Here is a 21,055-nt window from a genome sequence, read left to right on the forward strand (position 1 = left end):
AAAAGTATTTTAGAAGACAGTAGAACTATAAGGGGCAAGAACAGTTGCAGGGATGGTGGATTTTGGCTGAAGGTAGTCTGGGAAGAGAAAGGAAGGGGAAGGTGTACCATCTGGTCAGCCCTGTCTTTCAGAAGGCCACAGGGGCCCTGCCAACCACACAAAGTTATGATTTTAGGGTGATGAAAAGGAGAGGGAGCATGAATAAATGTTCCGGTTTGCTTTCTGTTAGTGTGACTAAATGCAATTTGGGGGAGTAAAGTCTGACCTGAGATAATGATAATCAAATAACATCTTTAAATTTTTTCTTTTACATTTATGAATGTGTGTGTATGTGCTTGTGTGTGTATGTGTGCAATTATGGGTGGGTGGGTATGTGCATGTGAGTACAGGTGGTCTCATCAAATCCCCCTGGAACTGGAGTCACAGCTCAATATGGGGGCTGGGAATGGAATGCCAGCCCTCTGCAAGAATATGTGCTCTTGACTGCTGAGCTATCTTTCCAGCCCAAATAACATCTTGACTAAGATTGTTTAATTACACACACTTCCTGAAATTTTATAAATTATAAACTAAAAGGAATTTGGGGTAGCTTGACAGTTTTAATTTATATGACCATCTACTTATAAGCCAGTTTGGTACCAAGCAGACATTCAAGCATATGTACATAGTATACATGCACATAGTCATATATAAAAACACTTTTTTTTGTTTTCACACTGATTTTTTAAGAAATTATTCTTTGATAATCTAATATACTAATACAATGAATTTAGATCATATCCCTCCTTCTGCTCCCTATCTTAAGTCCTCTTGGACACCCCGTCAACATCTTGCTCTTAACTTCTCTCCTCCTCCACCTCCTCCTCAGTCTTCTATAACCTATTGAGTCCAGTTAGAGCTGTCCTTTGTTCCTGGATGTTGGAACATGGGTACCTTAATATGGTCCACACCACAGAAGAAAATGGACTCTCCCTTCCCCAGCAGCCTCCACCTGCCAATCAGCTAGGGGTGGGACCTCATGAGCCCCTTCTCTAGTCATGCTGGAGTGTTGATTGGCTTGGTCTTGCTTAGGTCTATGCCAGCAAACATAGTTCAAGGGTTCAAGAGCCCTGCCACTGCTAAAAGACTTCCAAGTAGAATTAAAAAATATAGCAAGAATCTCAAAACATTTACTATAATTATTCAGTTTTAAAGGTAGACTATTTATCTGATACTTTATAGCATAAGGAAATCCTTAATCTAAAAGCTATACTTTTAAAGACATAACTTGATTTCTGAGGCACAGAGCCTAACCTGGTCATTGACCAAGAAGACTGAGCAGGCAGTCATAGCTTGGATTTATTTAAATTATTTTTAAAGATTTATTTTAGTTTCAATTGCGTCTCTGTGTGTCTCTCTGTGTGTTATGCATGTGAATGCAGGTGTCTGCAGAGGTCAGAGGTAATAGATACTCTGGAAGTGGAGTTACATGTAGTTTTAAGCCACCTACATGGCAGCTCATCTTGAATCATCTATAAGAGCAATATGTGCTCTTAAAATGCCTACTTTAGGGCTGGAGAGATGGCTCAATGGTTAAGAGCACTGGCTGCTCTTCCAGAGGTCCTGAGTTCAATTCCCAGCAACCACATGGTAGCTCCCAACCATCTGTAATGAGATCTGGCGGCCTCTTCTGGTCTGCAGGCAGAACACTGTATACATAATAAATAAATCTTTGTAAACAAATGACTACTTTAAAAAATTTTAAATTGGATAAGAACTTTGAAAACCTGTTTTGAAAGAGAATACACATAGCCAGACAATCGTGTGCATGGCCTGTGCACATATATGAACACATCTGTGTGCAGATGTGTACATCTGTGCACGTGTGGAGGTCAGGCCAGTGCCACCACCTCTGCTGTTACTGCAGCTGCACTGGAGGGCTTGGGGAGCCGTGCCTCCCTTCCAAGCTGCCCCGCTTTGTCTGGGTCGTAATAGTAAAATCGAGGCTGATGGAGTAGGCGTCTTGGGTGTGATGGCAGCCTGTACTGCCTCACACTCTGCCCAGTCTTTTCTCCACCTGCTGCAGGGACTGGGGACTGCCTGCTATTCTGCCCCTTACATTTGTCAGACCAGGTTGTTGCTGGGTCTGCCCCTCTACCTTCTGTGACACCTCACAGCTCCACCATCCCTAACTCTCAGCCTTTGGCTTTCCTTTCTCATCCTCTTCCCTCCTTTAGGGGCAGGCTCAGTGTAGGCGTTCCACCTGATGAGAATGAAGACGATGTTTATTTGGCCAGACCTGGCACTCCTCCTGCAGGAGGGGATCCCCAACACCAATGTGTATAGATTCCCCTCATGCTCTCTCCTTCCCCACCCTTCCATTCTTTTCTACCACAGCAACTCATGCATCTGAATGCCTGGTCTGGCAGCCATCTTTAGGGCCTGTGGTGATGTATATAGACAGGATACCTCTCCCAAGGCTGCTTTTTTGAGATCTCTTCCAGGCTGCAGCGGGAGCTCTTTCCCATTCTCCTACGCAGCAGAGGCATACTCTAAGTGCTAATAATCTTCATCAGCCCACTTGCATTGGGAGCCTCTTGCCTCATCCCGGTTCTAATTTGTTTATCCTTTTGGCTTAGAAACCATCCCAGGCCCATATCTGGGGCTCCTTTACATTTCATTGATTGATTGAGTGATTGATTGTGTGTGTGTGTTTGTACACACACACATAGAGAGCTCAGAGGATGGCTTTCAAGAGTCAGGTCTCTCCTTCCACCATGTGGGTCCCAGGGATTGAACTCTGGTGGTCAGGCTTGATGGTAGTGTCTTCTCTGCTCAGCCATCTCTCTGTCCCCATAGCTGGAGTTTTTGATGGAAAGCAATAGAGCACTCTCCCTGGAGTGCTCCCCAACTTGGGTCCACCCTGGACTGTATCCTGTACTTGCAGCTCTGGTAGCAGGTGGCACCTGTGTGACTCATCATCCGACCCTGCCACTGAACTCGAGGATATGGATGCCAGTCATCATCTTCTCCTCTCCTCTTGTTTCAAATGACAGCAGCGTTTTGTTCTGTATCATACGTCTTGGTTTGGGGAACTTACTACCCCATGATTGTATTGCTTCTACTATGTGCAGTAAGTTTTGGGGCCAACTGAGAGTTGCGATGACACTTTTTTGCTGTTGTTGTTGTTGTTTTGATTTTTTGTTTTTGTTTTTGCTATCATACTTTTTATACTAGATCCACCCCCAGCTCTAGTCTGGGGTCCTTAACAAGCAGCTCTTTGGGAGAGACCCAGCCGCTTCAGCAACGGCCTTCTGCAGCCCCGTCTCCTAGTGGCAGCACAAGGTAATCAGGACTTAGAAGAGTGAAGTCACCCTGGTTTGCCTGTGATACACCCGTCACAAGCCCAGGTGCTTTGCACATTGCTACCGCCATAACTTCTCACGTTAGAATCACTGCTAGACTGCCTGGCTCTGGGAATGCACCTGACCATTTTCCCTGTTCCACTCCCAGCACACTAGTGTTTTTGAGAGCTGCAGCTCCATCAACAGAGGGAACTGGATTTAGCCTCAAGTTGAGAGCATGCAACTTGATAGGTGTTCTGAAGGGGACAGCCGGTACCACTGCAGTTACCCCTCTTCTAAAAATTTGCGATTTAGACATAGCAAGAATGCTGTACAAGGAAGGGGTGAGCACAGTGGACTGCCTGCCCTGCTCCTGATTGGCTGCTCACTAGGCTGACTAGCTCTGGGTCAGTGTCCCCATCACTGGATCCGGCAGGCTGTCCCCGCTTTATGCAGACATTCTCCCTCCCCTCATTATTGCCTCAACATCCCCCTCTCAAAAAGGTCTGGACATAAAAGCCCAGTGATTTTTAATCCGCTTCTGGTTGTGTTTCTTCTTCCCTCCTTCGGCTCAGTGTGGAAGAAGCAATCTACTCTTAGTGACTGGCTGCTGAACCAGACTTGTCTCTGACTCAGGGGACATAGGGGACTTTCTAGGAGACACCATGCTGCTCTAGACTTTTCATTCTTGGATTGCAGTTTCTGTGCCCGAATTTTTTAATGGCTCCATTAAAATATAATTGGCATAGAATGAACTGCATACCCTTTAAACATACAACTTGACAAAATTGCTATAAGCAGATTCCCAGAGCTCTTATCAGAAAACAAACACACAGGCCCCTCACAACTGTTTCCTGTGCTCACTGATGTGGTCCTCTTTCGCCCTCCCCACTGTCTCTCCACAGCCCAGGACAGTGCTGATCTGTGCCACCACAGAGTGGTGCCATTTATAGAAATGTAAATGAATTTTTACAATGCCCCTTCTTTTGTGGCTCCTTCCACCAGAAATAATTATTGCGACCCTAACCTGGATTTGTGTGTTACTGATTTATTTTGCTAATAGTATTCTGAGTATAACAAAAATTATTCATTGAAGAGATTTGTTATTGTTTTCAGTTATTAAATATGATTTTTTTTTGTTTTGTTTTTTTGAGACAGGGTTTCTCTGTGTAGCTTTGGAGCCTTTCCTGGAACTCACTCTGTAGTTCAGGCTGGCCTCGAACTCACAGACATCCACCTGCCTCTGCCTCCTGAGTGCTGGGATTAAAGTCATGTGCCACCACTGCCTGGCAAATGTGAAAATGGATTAAAAAACAATAATAAGAATATATAAAAGGGGAAACCTACAAACACAGGAGCAAAAAAAGACAAACAAAATCCTGAAAACTGACCAGCTAACCAGTAATAATCCCTTAGACAATGTATTAGAGCAACTTCTTTCTCCCTCTGGCCTGTGAAGGACACACACACATATACATTAACCCCTTTACACCCCACACATTCACACACTCACTCCCCATTTGCCCCAACACTTACACGCATACATACATACATACATCCCACACCTCACACATACACACATGCACTCAACCCCACACATATACACACACACTCACTCCCCATTTATCCCACACTTACACACACTCACACCCCACACATACACACATCCCACACCCCACACATATACACACACACTCACCCCCATTTATCCTACACTTACACAGATGGCCCTGCTGAGAGTCTGGCATCCTATCCACAGGACATGTCCATAGTTCCTGCAAGCCTCAATGTCTTTGGGGGTTCTCGTGACACGCTGATGCTTTTGGCAGAGGTCAGCAAAGGAGAACAGGTTTATTCTATCACTTCTTCTGTCTTAGAGGCCTATGTCTGGGTGCCAGTTTGAGAGGGAACCTACTGACTGAGACTAAGCTATCCCAAGAGCCTGATAACGAGGAACAAAGAAAGTTCGGGAGCCTGTAGTCAACTGCTACATCCCAGAGTGGAGAGAAGGTGGCCGCCAGGAGCAGGCATGGTGTGGGGGAGAGCTGGATGTGCAGACATGCTGAGGATGAGCTGGGCTTTGCACAACATGTATAAACATGCTATATACTTTCTCAGATCAGCTTTCTCCTTGTGGGTTAAACATACGGTCACTTAAGTCCAGCTGTCTACTTCTCCATTAGCTCCCTCATTCTTGGGCAATAAAAACATTTCATCTGTCTTTAGCTCCAGCTTCTTCCCTGGGTTCTGATTCACAACTGGCACCCAAGTATCACTATTTTGTTGTGTTGATGTCACACATGAAATTCACTATAGCCCAGCATCTTCCTCCAAGGCAGCTCCAGGCTTCCCAGTTCAAAACCTTCGGAACCATTCTCCAATCTCCCTTCCTTTTCACTTCACTTTTGCACACTAAGTATGTTACAAAGACCTGGACACATTCCCTCTTGCTCTGACCCGTTCTACTCCTCACCCTTGTCTATCTAGCTGTGAGTTACTATGAGACCTCCGCCTTCCCCTCTGACTCATCTAACCCATTATCACCAGTTTAAGTTTCCTCTAGCCCAGCACTGTATACACTTGACTCCCTGCTAAATGTCACTTAACGGGCCCTTGCTGATCACCGAATGATTTCAACACCACAGCCTGCAGCTCAGAGTTCCTCCCCCTTTTCTCGTTCATTAACCACCAGGAAAGCGGGGAGAAATGTGCCGCACTTTTTCAGCTGCTGTGATTCTGGTGTCAATCATTTCCACTGTCTAGATTCTGACACCCACGCTCATGGCTTTCTATTACCCATGTCCACTTTTCTTTCTTTCTCTCTTTCTTTCTCTCTCTTTCTTTCTTTCTTTCTTTCTTTCTTTCTTTCTTTCTTTCTTTCTTTCTTTCTTTCCTTCCTTCCTTCCTTCCTTCCTTCCTTCCTTCCTTCTTTCCTTCCTTCCTTCTTTCCTTCTTTCTTTCTTTCTTTCTTTCTTTCTTTCTTTCTTTCTTTCTTTCTTTCTTTCTTTCTTTCTTTCTTTCTCTCTCTCTCTCTCTCTCTCTCTCTCTCTCTCTCTCTCTCTGTCTTTCTCTCTCTCTCTCTCTTTTTTTTTTTTTGGAAAATGTTAGCATTTAATCAACCTCCTTGGGTGGCTTCAAGCCACCAGGACACAGGCACCTCCAACACCCTTTATCTTCTCTTCTGCTCTTCTGCTGAGAAGTTTGGCTTTCACGATGACAGGCTGCTTAGGGAGCTTCCCCTTCCCCAGAACTTTGTAGTAGCCCAATCGCACAGCATCAATGATGGCAGCAGCTCCAGTCTTGTTCTTTGAAGCGTTGACACATGTCTGCTCACTGACCAGTGTCCACAATGTATCCAGGTTGACAGTCGGACAGAAGCTCTAGTTCCTCTTTAAGTCGTAATGCCTCATACCAACTTTCCCAAGGTAGCATGCCTCCAGCATCCCCGTGGCCTCCTGGGTGCTAGGGGTGTTTACCGATGCGGCCGTGGCCGTGGCTCACGAGGCCCCCGGAGTTTCCCGGTCTTCCTCAGCCTGGATGGCATGGCGGCAGCAGAACGGGAAGAGCCAGTTTTTCTTTCAAAGCCAAGGTGGCTCATCCAGGAAGAAGCATCTCCTGATAGCTGATGGTTTACATGGAGCCCAAGTCTTGTCTTTAACTCCCGTGGGTTGTAATGTGTACACCACTAATGCTGACAGTATGTACTTCCTTCTTCTGCTTTCTATCTTTTTTGCATGGGAAGTCCTTTTCAGAGAAAATTAAATATCGTGAGAGCAGGGCTTTGGTTACAGCATGTCATATTTCCATAGTCATTTTCTTTCTTGTGAGATAAGACCTCATGTAGCCAAGACTACCCTTCAACTCCTGGCGGTAGCTACTTGTAAAGACAGGGAGACGTGCCTGGAGTTCACTGGCCAGCCAGTGTAGTCAAACAGGTGAGCTCCAGATTGAGTGAGAGATGCACCGAGGAAGACCCCAGCGTCGGCCTTTGGCCCCCGTAAGTACACACAGGTACATATACCTGCACACATACACACACAGACACACACCTCAAACAAAGTAGTCCTAGCAATAGCCAAATATTTGTTTTTACTTATATCAGAGTTAGTGTCTACAGAATGGCGCAATTCAGGAGCAGGGTGACCGAAGCTGGGGAATATTATTTTTGGCAAATGTGGGAACAGGCGATTCAAGTTGCCTGATGGGGCATGCAGAGTCTATTCTGGGATGGAGCTGGTTTTTTTTTTTTTTTTTTTTTTTTGGCGGGTGATGAACAGGGTCTTGCTATGTAGCTCTAACTCCTGATCCTCTTGCCTGAGCCTCCCTAGGGCTGAGATTGTCACCATATGGCTAGTGCTGCTCATAGGCTCAAGAGACGGTTTCTCACTAGAAGCGACTTCCCAGCTTTACTAGGCAGTAGTCTTTGCTTAGCTCCAAGAAAGTAGGCTGGCTTGGTGGCTGCTGGAGGGCACTGGCCCAGGAGGAAGACCTGCCTGCCGCCTGGGGTGAGGACTGACCAAGGGCTCGCCACTGCGAAGCGGGCAGGAGCCGCCCCTCATAGGAATCCATGGGCTAAGCAGCCGCTCGGGCCTTGGCCACGATCCCGGGAAAGAGGAGCAAGGGGCTTTCCACCTGCCCCTGACCTAACCCCAGTGGCCAAGCTTCTCGGGTTCCAGGGCTTGGACCCCGCCTGCCGAAAGGCGGCAGCCCTGCCCCGCCCCGCTCCGCCGAGCCCCTCCCACCGCCCCACCCACCGCCCCGCCCCGCTCCGCCGAGCCCCTCCCACATCTCCACCCACCGCCCCGCCCCGCTCCGCCGAGCCCCTCCCACCGCCCCGTCCCCTCACCTTACGGGCTCGCTTCCGCGAGGGGCGACGGAGGCGCGCTTGCACCGTGGGCGGCGAGTGCGCAGGCGCTTTCGCTGGATCTCCGCGGGCGCCAATTCCGGAGCCTAGTAGCTGGTAAGAGTCTGGGGTTGCCGAGGTCTGGAGCCGGCAGGCGCGGGGAGGTGCCGGCAGCCGGTGCGAGCGGACCACTCGGGGGGCTAGTCCTAAGGCCTCGTTTAGCCCCGGGGCCCTCGGCGTGCGGCCGTCCTGCAGTGGTGACGCGGCCTGGCCGAGGTGGCCCCGGTGATCCTGTCCCCTCGGTCTTGCGGGTCTGTCCCTCCCGAGCTAGGGAAGTGGAGCCCTGTCGTGATGGCTCCAGCTACCTGCATGTGGCTTTCTGAGAACGTTGCTGAGCTGTGCTTGCAGGTGGAACAGCACTCACAGTTTGAGGGGGAAATCGCAGGGCGTGGTGGCACTGGGAAGCAGAGGCAGGCGGAACTCTTGGAGTTCCAGGCTAGCCTGGTCTACTTATGCTAGTTCTGGGCTAGCCAGAGCAACACGGTGAGACCCTGTGTCTCACTGCATAACCACACAGGACTCTGAAAAGTTAGTCTTCCTCCCCCCATCTCCTCCCTGCCAATCCCCTCTATTTAAGTGTGTTCCTGCTTTTCTGCCAGCTCTGGCCTAAGTGTGGGAGGACACTGAAAGGACTAAGGATCTTTGCTCTTTTTTGTTCTAAGTGACAAGTAAATGACATTTCCTCCTAAGCTGTTTTTGTTGGAATAGTGTGCTTGCAGAACCAGACTGTAGATAACTGTGCTGGAAATTGTTGCTCATTGATTTATCCACCTAGTGAACAGGTATTTTTACTGTTACTCAGTTCAAATAACAATATTCATAGCATCTCAGAAGACTTCCCCAGAGACCCCTTCCCCCAACCCTTAGGTAACTTTTTTATTAATTTGTAACTCTATACAGGTGTGCTGGCTAGTTTACTGTCAACCTGACACAGGCTGGAGTCAATTGGAACTTAAGAAAATTTGGCTTATGGGCAAGTCGGTGGTGCGTTTTCTTTCTTTTTAATTTTTTTTTTTTTTTTTTTTTTTTTTTTTTTTTTTTTTTGAGACAGGGTTTCCTCTGTGTATCCCTGGCTGTCCTGGAACTTGCTCTGTAGAATATGCTTACCTCGAACTCACTTGCCTCTGCCTCGCAGGTGCTGGGATTAAAGGCGTATGTCACTATGTCTGGCTGCATTATCTTGATTGATGTAAGAGGGCCTAGTTCACTGTGGACAGGGCCACCCCTGGACAAGTAGTCCCTGATTGTATAAGAAAGCAGGCTGAGCCAGCCATGAAGAGCAAGCCAGTGAGCAGCACCCCTCCATGGCCTCTGCTCCAGTTCCTGTCTTCAGGTTCCTGCTGTGATTGAGTTCCTCCCTGCCTTCCCTTCATGATGGACTGTTACCTGGAAGTATAAAGGAAAAAGCCTTTTCCTCCCTGTGTTGCTTATGGTCGCGGTGTTTATCACAGCCACAGAAACCCTAAGCAAGACAAAGGTGGAGTCCCATATTCTTTGGTGTCAAGCTTCTTTTACTCAAAAGTATGCATATGAGAACGTGCTGTGGGCCGGGCGGTGGTGGCGCACCCCTTTAATCCCAGCATTCCGGAGGCAGTGCCAGGTGGATCTCTGTGAGTTCGAGGCCAGCCTGGTCTACAGAGCGAGATCCAGAACAGGCACCAAAACTACATGGAGAAACCCTGTCTCAAAAAAAAAAAAAAAAAAAAAAAAAAAATAGCTGTGTTGTGCAAACACAGTTCTGACGGTGAAAAAGCGGGAAGAAAAGTTCAAGAAGGCAATCGTACAAACTGAGAGGACATTTTCGATAGGGAGGGATGATCTTTCCAAGGGATGACTTTATAGCAGAAGGTTGACAGGGAGCTGAGTTACAAGCGAGAAAAGAAACTGAGCGTGGGTGAACTTGACAGGTTCTCCCAGAACAAGGACCTGTCGCAGGCGGCGTGCAGGGAGATGTAGCCAGAGGCAGGCAGAGGTTTGATAGAAAAGGCTCTGGCTAGGGTGTCAGGGTTTGAGGTGTGCAGATGTGAGAAGGATGGCCCTGATGTTTCCCACATGTGTACAGTGTGAGGGCCCATCCATTTCCTTCATCAGAGAGGCTCTGCAAAAGTGCCGACATGTCTTCGTGGCTGGGAGACATTGACTCAGATTTAGAAGACACTACGGAAATTAGTCATTTATTCCAACTCTTGGTTTTTCTTTTTCAGGGCACAGTCTCAATATGCATTGCTGCTGTCCTGGAACTTGCTCTGTAGACCAGGATGGCCTCAAACTCAGAGGTCCATCTGCCTCTGCTTCCTGAGTGCTAGGATTAAAGGCAAGTGTTACCATCACCTGGCTTATTTCAACTCTTAAAAATATTCCTGGAGGGCCGGGTGGTGGTGGCATATGCCTTTAATCCCAGCACTCGGGAGGCAGAGCCAGGTGGATCTCTGTGAGTTCGAGGCCAGCCTGGGCTACCAAGTGAGTTCCAGGAAAGGCGCAAAGCTACACAGAGAAACCCTGTGTCTCTGAAGACCTCGGTAGTGTCTTGCAAGGCACTGAAGGCATACTCACAGTGAACTCTACTCCCCTCACCTATACTGTCTTCCTGGTCTCTGCCCTTTGATCTTTTACTCCACTGCCCAGGTCCTGACTCACCCCCGGAGGGCCCTCAGCCAGTCCACATTGCATGCTTCCAGTTGTTCTGGATCTGTGATAACTCTGCCGGGTACGATGCGTTCAAAGGCAGCCAGGTCCTCCTCAGACACAGTAGAAAACGGCAGCCGTTGCACAGGGTGTCGCTCAGGGGTTAGCATCACCTCAGGGCTGCCAGAGACTGAGGAGTACCCTCTGCAAGCCAAGGATCTGTATGTATCCCCAAGGCAACCCAGCCACTTCAACCCCACTGAGGTTCCCTGAATGTACGTCCTCCTCCATCCTGGATATGCCCAGAAGAGCCTTGCAGAACATCTGGGCACCAAATGGAGCACTATTGCTCCTGCCCAAAAAAAATAAACAAATAAGTAAATAGATCGGAAAAAAAAAATCCTGGAGGGCTGGGGAGATGGCTCAGCCGTTAAGAATGCTTCTGTTGCAGAGGACCTGAGTTCAAGTTCCAGCACCTGTGTCAGGCAGCTCACAGCAGACAGCTCACAGCTCCAGGCACCCCCACTCTTATGGACATATGCATACACGGTGCACACACACACACACACACACACCACACTATTAAAAAATAAATCTTAAACCTATGAAGTCAGGTGTAGTATATACCTATAATCCTAGTGCTTAGAAATCTGAGGCAGGAGGATCCCAAGTTTGTGGCCAGTCTAGGCAACATAGCAAGACCCTGTGTCCACATCTAAAATGTTACCATCCAATAGTCAACCAATTTCTGTTTGAACTTGAAGAGGCATTTCCTTCATGAGAAGCCCATTTGTGTTCGGACACCTGTCCTCATAGATGTTTTTTCCAGTGTTTATCTACTTATTGATGTGGGGACCTAGGATCTATGTGTGTAGAGCATGCATTTTACCACTGGGCTACACTCCTAGTCAAGTTTTCTTGCTAATAATCAGAGTGCCTGGTAAATGGGCCATCATTCAGAGGTCCAGCAACACTGAAGAGTGTTAGTAGTTATCCGTTGCCTTCTAGTCAGTCAGCACACACTAATTATCTACTGCCTTTAGTCAGTCAGTACACACTAGTTATCTACTGCCTTTAGTCAGCCAGCACACACTAGTTATCTACTGCCTTTACTCAGTCAGCACACACTAGTTATCAGTTGCCAACTAGTCACTCAGCACACACTAGTTATCTGTTGCCTTTAGTCAGTCAGCACACACTAGTTATCTGTTGCCAACTAGTCACTCAGCACACACTAGTTTTTTTTTTTTTTTTTTGGTTTTTCGAGACAGGGTTTCTCTGTGTAGCTTTGCGCCTTTCCTGGGACTCACTTGGTAGCCCAGGCTGGCCTCGAACTCAGAGATCCGCCTGCCTCTGCCTCCCTAGTGCTGGGATTAAAGGCGTGCGCCACCACCGCCCGGCTTCAGCACACACTAGTTATCTGTTGCCATTAGTCAGTCAGCACACACTAGTTATCTGTTGCCTTTAGTCAGTCAGCACACACTAGTTATCTGTTGCCTTTAGTCACTCAGCACACACTTGATTTTTTTCCGCCCACATTTAAGTATGTACTTGAATTTATAAATTCTTGGTGTAGAGTAAGATTTACTCCATAGTTGCTAGAGAAAACTTTGGATTTGAGTGTTCCATCTGTTCCATAGCTGTGTCTTCCACCATTGTGCTCTTCTTGGCAAGCTGAGTCAGCATGATACCTATTAAGCATTCCATTGTTTGTAAGTGCATGATGCTGATGATTCAGTATTATCAATAGGCTTGTTTTCATTAAGTTTCCCGAGGAAGTACTTAAATAAAATGATCTAGAACAGAGGACAGTTCATTTAACCTGGTTGTTATCAGTCTCCTAGTTTGCTTTGTGTTGCTATGGTAACCACCATAACCATAGCCAACCTTTGGAAAAAAGGTTTGTTTTATCTTATAGGTTATAGTCCATCATTGAAGGAAACCAAGGCAGGAGCTTGGGCCAGAAACCATTCTGTTGCTTACTGTCCTGCTTCCTGGCTTGCTCAGCTAGCTTTCTTATGCAGTCCAGGCCCACCTGCCTAGAGATGGCCCAGCCCACTGTGGCCTGGGCCCTTGTGGTGGTTTGAAAGAAAATGGCCCCCAAAGGGAGTGACACTATTAGGAGGTGTGGCTTTATTAGAGTAGGTGTGGCCTTGTTGGAGGAAGTGTGCCACTGTGGAGGTGGGCTTTGAGGTCTCACATATCCTCAAGCTGTGCTCAGTGTGATACACAGACCACTTCCTGTTGCCTGCAAGATGTAGGACTCTCAGCTGCTTCTCCAGCGCCATGTCTCCCTGCATGCCACCATGTCCCACCATGATGGTAATGGACTGAACCTCTGAACTGTAAGTGAGCCACCACAATGAAATGTTTTCCTTTACAAGAGTTGCCGTCGTCATGGTGTCTCTTCATAGCAATAGAAACCCTAACTGAGAGAGCCCTTCTATATTAATTAATTAGCAAGTAAGAAAATGTCTCACTGACATGGCCATAGGCCAGTCTGATCTGAGCAGTTCTTTAGCTGAGGTTCCTCTTCCTGGGTAACTTTAGGTTTATGTCAGGTTGACAGCTTAAGCTAACTATGACCATCAGTGATTTCAATTTCCTGGTTGACAGCTTAAGCTAACTATTACCATGAGTGATTTCAATTTCCTTCTTAGAATATTATTTAAACTACATGTTAATTAGTTAAATATATATGTATTTAAGCTACCCAGGAATTAGCATTTGAATTATAAGTTTGAAGTGTCCTAGCAGAAATATAATATTGCAAGTCTGACTACAGCACATGTTGCTAGAAGAGACTTTAGTAGCATCTGAGTGGATTGTAGTGGTCTCGAACTTGTGCCAAATCCAGAGTCAGCATTGGAAAGTGATTTCACTTCAATTTTGTCTAGCCTCTGAGATGGCAGTTTTAGGAGCAGTCGAAGGACCAGAGGAGCATCACAGTGAAGAGGAAGGGAGTGTATGTCATTCAAGCTATAAGAATGGAGTTATATAGCCTCACTCTGTGCCTTGAGTCATTCTACCCAGGCTCCATTAGTTCTGGCCTTGCTTTTGATATTTTAAAAAAAGTGAAAAATTACAATATTTTTCAGTATGAATTTTATGATATTTTCATTTTTATTTATGTGTGTGGCTGTGGCTGTGTGAGTGTATGCCAAGCATGCCAGTGCACACAGAGGCCAGAAGAGGGCATCAGGTCCTCTGGACTGGGGTTAAGGTGACTGTGAGCTGCCTGCTCTGGGTGCTGGGGATGAACTGGGCTCCTTTCCAAGAGCGTCAAGCACACCCAACTGCTCAGCCATCTCTTTAGCCCCTGATATTTTTAAGTAAGAAAGTAATTTAAGCTTAAGAGTAGACTGTTCCAATTTTCTGCAAAAGTTCTCAGCTGACTTATTATTTGTATTTCTCTGAATATGTTTAATATGGCTCCTAATTTTTCAAAGGAATGTGTCCATTTGCTTCTTGCTTTTAGCCTACCAGCCTGGTCTGGGATATGATTCTGTGATGTGAGTACTTACTAGTGTGTGTGAGACCCTGGGTTCCATCCCCAGTACCCCAGAAACAATATAACAAAACACACTATTCAAGCTAAAGAAAAAAATAGAAAGGGTGGAAAAAGAATTTTCTAGGTGGTTAATAATTATTTTAATTTTTTTTTAAAGGTTCTTTTCTAAGACTTGGGCCGTTCTTACCTATTTGTCTTGAAAAGTTTATTTCCCTCCCATGGGAAGTTGATGTGCATGGTTAGCACACAGATGGTGTGAGAGAAGGAACTGAAAAGAAGACTAGAGACATTACATCAATGGAAGGCTGTTCTAAACTCAACACAAAGGCCGAATTCCTCCTTAGTACCAAAGATAACTTACCCTTTTCCCATCTCTGTGGACTCAGTGTGTCGTCCAGGGTCATGTCTTAGCCTCCCAAGTGCTGGAATTGGATTGCAGGTGTGTGCCTTTACCTGCTGTACGTAGATCGTGCCACTATCCACACCTTTCAGAAATTCTCACCTGTAAAAGCAGGCCTTTGTCTGTCTTATCTTTAGACATGATTGCATCACATTTTACAGAGAGTTGCCTTTTGCAGTGTATTTCTCAATCCCGGGGATAAAGAGCCTCTGGAACTCTCCCAACCCACTCCCTCTCCCCTAAGCTCCCATTTTTCTGAGTGGCTTCATGGGTTCATTGTTACGGTGCTGTACTGATTGAAATTTTGGTTCTGTTTTCTCCCCAGGCTACTTTTCCACGGACATGATTGATTTTTCACTGTGCTGAAGCAAAGCATCCTTTAAAATCCTCTCAAGCTCCTAACTCCGGAGATGGTGACATTGCCTTGAACAAGGAGACAAGTGACTGGCTTTGTGGGACGTGTTCTGGTCCTGGCTTTTGTTTTCCTCCCCGAATTTGGAGAACCATGGAGAACTGGTACTGGATGACACTAGTGGTCTTAATAGGACTCACAGTGCGGTGGACGGTCTCTCTTCACCCTTACTCAGGTAGTGTGCTTTTCCTGTTTGGAAGACTGGTAAATAAATATTCCTGAGTGGGTTGCTTCTGCTTGTTTTGATAACTGTTTATAGTTTTTGACTGAAACAGAAGAATTTGAGGCTTTATTGTTATGATTAAGAAAATACATGCGTCTGGCAGTGGTGGTGCATGCCTTTAATCCCAGCACTCGAGAGGCAGAGATAGGTGGATCTCAGTGAGTACGAGGCCAGCATGGTCTACAGAGTGAGTTCCAGGACAGCCAGGGCAGTTACACAGAGAAATCCTGTCTCAGAAAAACAAACAAAAATCCGTGCATCTAATTATAATGACAAAGTGTAAGAGGTAAACATACTTTGTGATATGAGCAAACAAAAATGTATTCTAGCTTGGAATATGACAGATGGAGGTGTGATTGTGTCTTGAGCTAGTCCTTGAAGATGGTCTCGGAGACAGGTTTCTGTTTGTTGATGTTGTTTGTGGTAGAGAAGACACATGACTAGATTGAGAGAGTAAAGAGCAGTGGAGAAGAGTAAGATTCAACTGAGGGATGGAGAGTGACCCTGCAGACTGGGAGGATAGCAGATTGAATTCTGCAGGTACGTAGTTAGAGCTTTGTTGCAGGTATCACGTGTGCTAGGTGTGAGAAATAGAAAGTGAATATTGATGTCATCAAACCCAGTTTCAAATTGACCGTCACTATGGGTGTGGTAATTAAGATTTAGCCATGTTTGAGGCACAAGGGTAACAGAGGTGACTGATGAAAGTCCACCAGTGCAGATTTCAGATAAGATGGCTGACTCGGGGGCTTGAGGGATTAATCAGAATTTGCTAGACAAATGCAATGGGTACAGTGTTCTAGAGAATGGGGTCTTGCACAGAAACATAAGAGAATATAGTTACCAGTATGTAGTGTTAGACTGACCTAAAAAACTAAAAAGAATTGAGATTAAAAATGGCATCAAGAGGAGTAAAAATGGAAGGAAAAAAAATGAAAAATTGATTGTGTCTGTGGAGAAGTAGCCTAGGGAGAAAAAAGAACCAAGATGTAGCTCAGCATAACCATTTTTGGAAATGGCTGGGATTTTGGCTGTACATTTATCTAGGCAAATTTGGTTGTAGAAAAATTTTCTGGTTATAAAAAAGATTGTAGGAAAAAGGTCAGCGGTGAAGAGACAATAACACCAGTAGCAATGCCAGTGTATTTTGAGCACTTACTGGTGTTTGGCACTGTTTTCTTTAGGATTTATTAGAACCACTGAAGATGGGGTAATATTTAAATGTACAACCACGAAGTGGGACAGTCCTAAAGAGCAGGGGTTTTGATGCTGGACCGTTTGTTCTCAGCCTGCAGTTGACAGTTGCCTGTGCTAATAAATCTGAACAGACGTTGGAATAAAGAAAACAGTGAACTGGTGAATAGGCTCAAGCGGTCTGAGCCGGGTTCCTGGCACCCACATGGTGCCAGTTACTGGCTGTAACTCCGTTTCCAGAGGGTCCAGCGTCCTCTCTGGCCTCCATGGGCACCGTGCACATCACCGTGCACATGTGGTACACAGATGCTCATGCACATGTAAACCACAGCTGGGCTCGGATGTGCTGGCTTGATTCCAGCCAGCACGTTTTTTTTGACTCTGCCCTGAGGCTGCTGAGGAAGAAGAGGACCTGACCAAGACAATGAAGAAAGGTGGATTTGTATTAGGTGGTTGTGTCAGTTGCACACCTACACAGTGGTGTATTGATTGTGTCCAGCAACCTTTCTTCCACCCCTGCTCCTCGGGTTAGTTCGTATTGTTGAGGCAGTTAACAATCACTTGAATGCTGTGCAGTAAAGCACGGACTCACATCTTAGTTTACCTGTTAGTTGCCTAATCTTGGGGAAGTTATTTAATTTCCCTGAGCTTTTATACAAGGTAAGACTGTCAACACATGTTTCAGCAAATTGCTTGAGGGATTAGTTCAAGTAGTAAGTATGAGCTATACTTTATGTAGGAATAGAATCAGCACATTTATGGCCATGCCACACCTCTGTTGATCATCACATTAGATTATTTAACTCCAAAATATGGCCAGGTGTGGTCACACACCTGTAATCCCAGCACTCAGGAGGTAGAGACAGGAGGGTCAGGAATTCAGGGCCAGCTTTGGCTACATAGTGAGTGCAAGGTCAACCTGGTTTTTATGGGAGCTTGTCTTAAAAAAAAACAAAAACAAAGAAACCCTCCAAAATATTGTTTGCTGTGTAGCCAAAAAGAGGTCTTGGTAATTATTAAGGCTTTAATAATAAAGAATGATAAATGGTATCTTCCCTAGAGAAGGTAACAGTTTGGTGGGCAGCGTGGGTATACAAATATATGTCACATTAAAATTTAGTGCAGTATAAGCGACTAGATCTAGAACTCTAGATATTTTCTAATTCAGATGAGAAAATCTTGGTATGTATATCACATTTAAGTATATTCTAAAAGATTTTACTAGGTAGAAAATGGGTGAGGAGAAGAACATTCTGGTATAAGAAAACATGAAACAAAGCTGAGACATTTTTGAAAGATGGAGGAATGCAGGTGTGTGTGTGTGTGTGTGTGTGTGTGTGTGTGTGTGTGTGTGTGTGTGTGTATGTGTGTTGTGAGGGCAGGAAGGCCCTAAGATCCTACTTGTTTTTACGAGCTGGTTCTAGAAGCATCCTGGACTTTGGAGCTGGGTGAGGAGAGGTAAATGGGATCATCTGTGTGCAGTGACCACAGTGTGCTCACCACATTTATTAGTATTGTTTCATGAGCTGGTTCTGGGGTCCAGGTCAGCTACCAGGCAAACAAACAACGAAGGAGGGGTGTGGAAGAGCGCTGTAAGCCTCCTAGTTGCCTAGCTTTAGCCACAGAAGAGCAGCTTCTCTAGGTTAGTGAGGAGAAGGGCGTGTGCTAACATGCTGTGCTTTTTTATGTGGGTGCTGGGGATCCAAACGCAGGTCCTCAGGCCTGTGCAATAAGTAAGCACTTTGCCAACCAAACTGTCTCCCAAGCCCCAAGACATTTTTTTTCTTTCTTTTTTTTTTCAATGCTGGAGATGGAACCCAGGGTCAAACATGCTAGGCATGTACAGTATCACCCTCCATCTCCAGCCTACATGTGAAGAACTGTAACATGGGAAGCTAAGAGAGTTAATGCATGGAGATGGAGCGTTGTCTCAGCAGTCAAGATCTTGTTGCTCTTGCAGAGAACCTGGGTTTAGTTCTCAGGACCCATACTGGGCAGCTCCCAAACTGCCTGTATATTCAGTTCTGGGAAATCTGATGCCCTCTCCTGGCCTCCAAAGGCACCTACATGCACATGGTACACATATATACCTACATACACTCAAGGCACACATACAATAAATACATATTTAATTTCTTTATTTTAATTTTTTAAATAGATATGTTTTATTTTCCTTTTGATTTATTTTCTTTTAAGAGTGTAATTAAAGCCGGGCGTTGGTGGCGCACGCCTTTAATCCCAGCACTCGGGAGGCAGAGCAGGCGGATCTCTGTGAGTTCGAGGCCAGCCTGGGCTACCAAGTGAGCTCCAGGAAAGGCGCAAAGCTACACAGAGAAACCCTGTCTCGAAAAACCAAAAAAAAAAAGAGTTTTTTCCTCTCTAACAAATGCTTCTTAATTACACTCTTTTTTTTTTTTTTTTTTTTTTTTTGGTTTTTCGAGACAGGGTTTCTCTGTGTAGCTTTGCGCCTTTCCTGGAGCTCACTTGGTAGCCCAGGCTGGCCTCGAACTCACAGAGATCCGCCTGGCTCTGCCTCCCGAGTGCTGGGATTAAAGGCGTGCGCCACCAATGCCCGGCGAAAAAACTCTTAAGTTGTCTGTTAGAGCATGTGTAACAAAAGACAGGTTAGCAGATAACCGTGCATATGTGTTCAGTGTAAGCTTTATGTGACATGGGGGCCTTCATGAGGAAATGAGAAACCAAAGGAACACTTGAACCTGAGTGTTTTGCACTAGGTCTGATAAAGCGTAGACAGGTTCAATCCCTGCTGCCACATAATCTAGGTGTGTTGATGCATGCCTATAGTCTAAGCACTGGGGAGGTGGAAACAGGGTGTGTGTGGGGGAATCAGGAGTTCAAGGTCATCTTAGTTATGGAGAGTTTAAAAGATCAGCTTGAGCTACCTGAGATGCTGTCTCCAGCAACAACCAGAAACAGTCAGAAGGGACGTATCCAAGCTGATAGTTTCTTGGCTCTTCTGGCCTGGCCTTCTGTCTTTTGGAGATAAGGATACTGCAGAGCATGTCTTGCTTGGTGGTCTTGTGACTTGCTTTGGGGAAAGGCCAGAGAGACCTGTCTGCGCCTGCTGTTTCTCAGATAACCTCAGCTTAATCTCGGCATTGTGTCACTTCGGTAGTATGTCCCAATCCCTGCCACACTCAAGTATAGAAGTTCAGGTTAGTGTGAGTTCATTTTACTGAATTATTCTTTCTTTGAATTGTGTATATCATCTGGGAAAATTACTTAAATACATGATTATAATTTAATTTTTTTCTAAAATGTATTCTCTTTATATTTTTAGTGTTGCTTTTTCACAGAACTAAGATACTGAATATTGTAGTTTGCATCAAAAGACCTGTGGGGAATAGACAGGTTCTTATTTTAGTACAGTTTGCCATCTCCTTTTTCTTTTTCTTTTTCTTTTTTACTTTTTTTCAAGACAGTTTCTTTGTGTATCCATAGCTGTCCTGGATCTTGCTCTGTAGACCAGACTGGCCTTGAACTCACAGAGATCTTCCAGCCTCTGCCTCCCAAGTGCTGGGCTTATAAAGGCGTGCGCCGCCACCGCCCAGTCAGTTAGTCATTTCTTACAGAGATTTACAATGCCTCTTACATTCCACCCAAGGTATTATAACAACACTTTGTTGAGGAAGGCTGTTTTTGGTTACTTCCCTCGAACCCCCACCCCAAGTCATATTGGTAGCTAAGGAAAGCATCATTTAAAAAAAATCAGTTTTTGCAAAATATCTGTTATTAAAAAGCATAACAGCATGTGATTTAATTGGTTGAGATTTCATTTGACTTATCCATTACTGTTTGTGAAAGGTTACGTTCTTACCAGAAACAAGAAGAAATCCATGGGAAAATGTAGTCAACTCTTCTCTTAGAATGTTTAAAGCTTGACTGTAAAGTATATATTGTCCATAGGCTGCTTATTCTTTATATTTAAACCCAGTTTTGAATAATTTGGCAATTAATAAAATGAACATTTTTTTAGTGCTACTTAGTCCCATTTTCCTGGGAGCATGACAAAATTGAGGTTCTGTAAATGCACGTTGGTATGTTTTCTTTACGTGGCTCTGAATCTCATGTGAGTAAGTTTGTAGAATTAATCACTGTGGAAGGAATTCTTTTGCCCTTCTGAGTGAAGCTCCCACAGGCACAGTTGGGCTGTCCTTCTGGGTTGCTTTGAGGGCACTTTAGCAGTTTCAAAAACTTAAGTACTAATTTCATAGCCAGTGTCAGCTGAATTTATTGAAGTAGGTCAGACTCTGGATAAAAACTTGTTTCCCAACCCTGAAGAGAGTCGTTATCCATTCTTCTGTTTGCTAGAGAGTGTAATCAATTCTCCCACGTCGACCACACGATTTCTAGAGTAGTTTTAGGAAATCTAGATAGTTTGATTTTTTTTTTTTCCAATGTATAGGAAATTACCTGCAATCTTTTCTGACTTTATTATCCTAA

At 45.4% G+C, this 21,055-nt stretch overlaps 1 protein-coding gene and 1 pseudogene across 2 annotated transcripts in view; one reads left to right on the top strand and one right to left on the bottom strand.

Annotated features, from left to right (window-relative positions):
* Positions 1–6,406: 6,406 nt before the first annotated feature.
* On the bottom strand, positions 6,407–7,674 carry LOC121827627 (large ribosomal subunit protein uL15 pseudogene; annotated as a pseudogene).
* Positions 7,675–8,153: 479 nt separating this feature from the next.
* Positions 8,154–21,055, top strand: part of Alg6 (ALG6 alpha-1,3-glucosyltransferase) — a 50,090-nt gene continuing 37,188 nt past the window's right edge. The window contains exons 1-2 of one of the 2 annotated variants that reach the window (XM_006974039.3): positions 8,154–8,283; positions 15,088–15,349. In XM_006974039.3, coding sequence (XP_006974101.1) covers positions 15,268–15,349 — 82 coding nt within the window. In that variant the 5' untranslated portion in view covers positions 8,154–8,283; positions 15,088–15,267. Of the gene's footprint in view, positions 8,284–14,525; positions 14,802–15,087; positions 15,350–21,055 lie in introns of those variants that run through there. The other variant, XM_042271451.2, reaches the window with a different exon arrangement.

Source organism: Peromyscus maniculatus, chromosome 2, assembly GCF_049852395.1.
Source record: "Peromyscus maniculatus bairdii isolate BWxNUB_F1_BW_parent chromosome 2, HU_Pman_BW_mat_3.1, whole genome shotgun sequence".
In the NCBI taxonomy this organism is placed as follows: domain Eukaryota; kingdom Metazoa; phylum Chordata; class Mammalia; order Rodentia; family Cricetidae; genus Peromyscus; species Peromyscus maniculatus.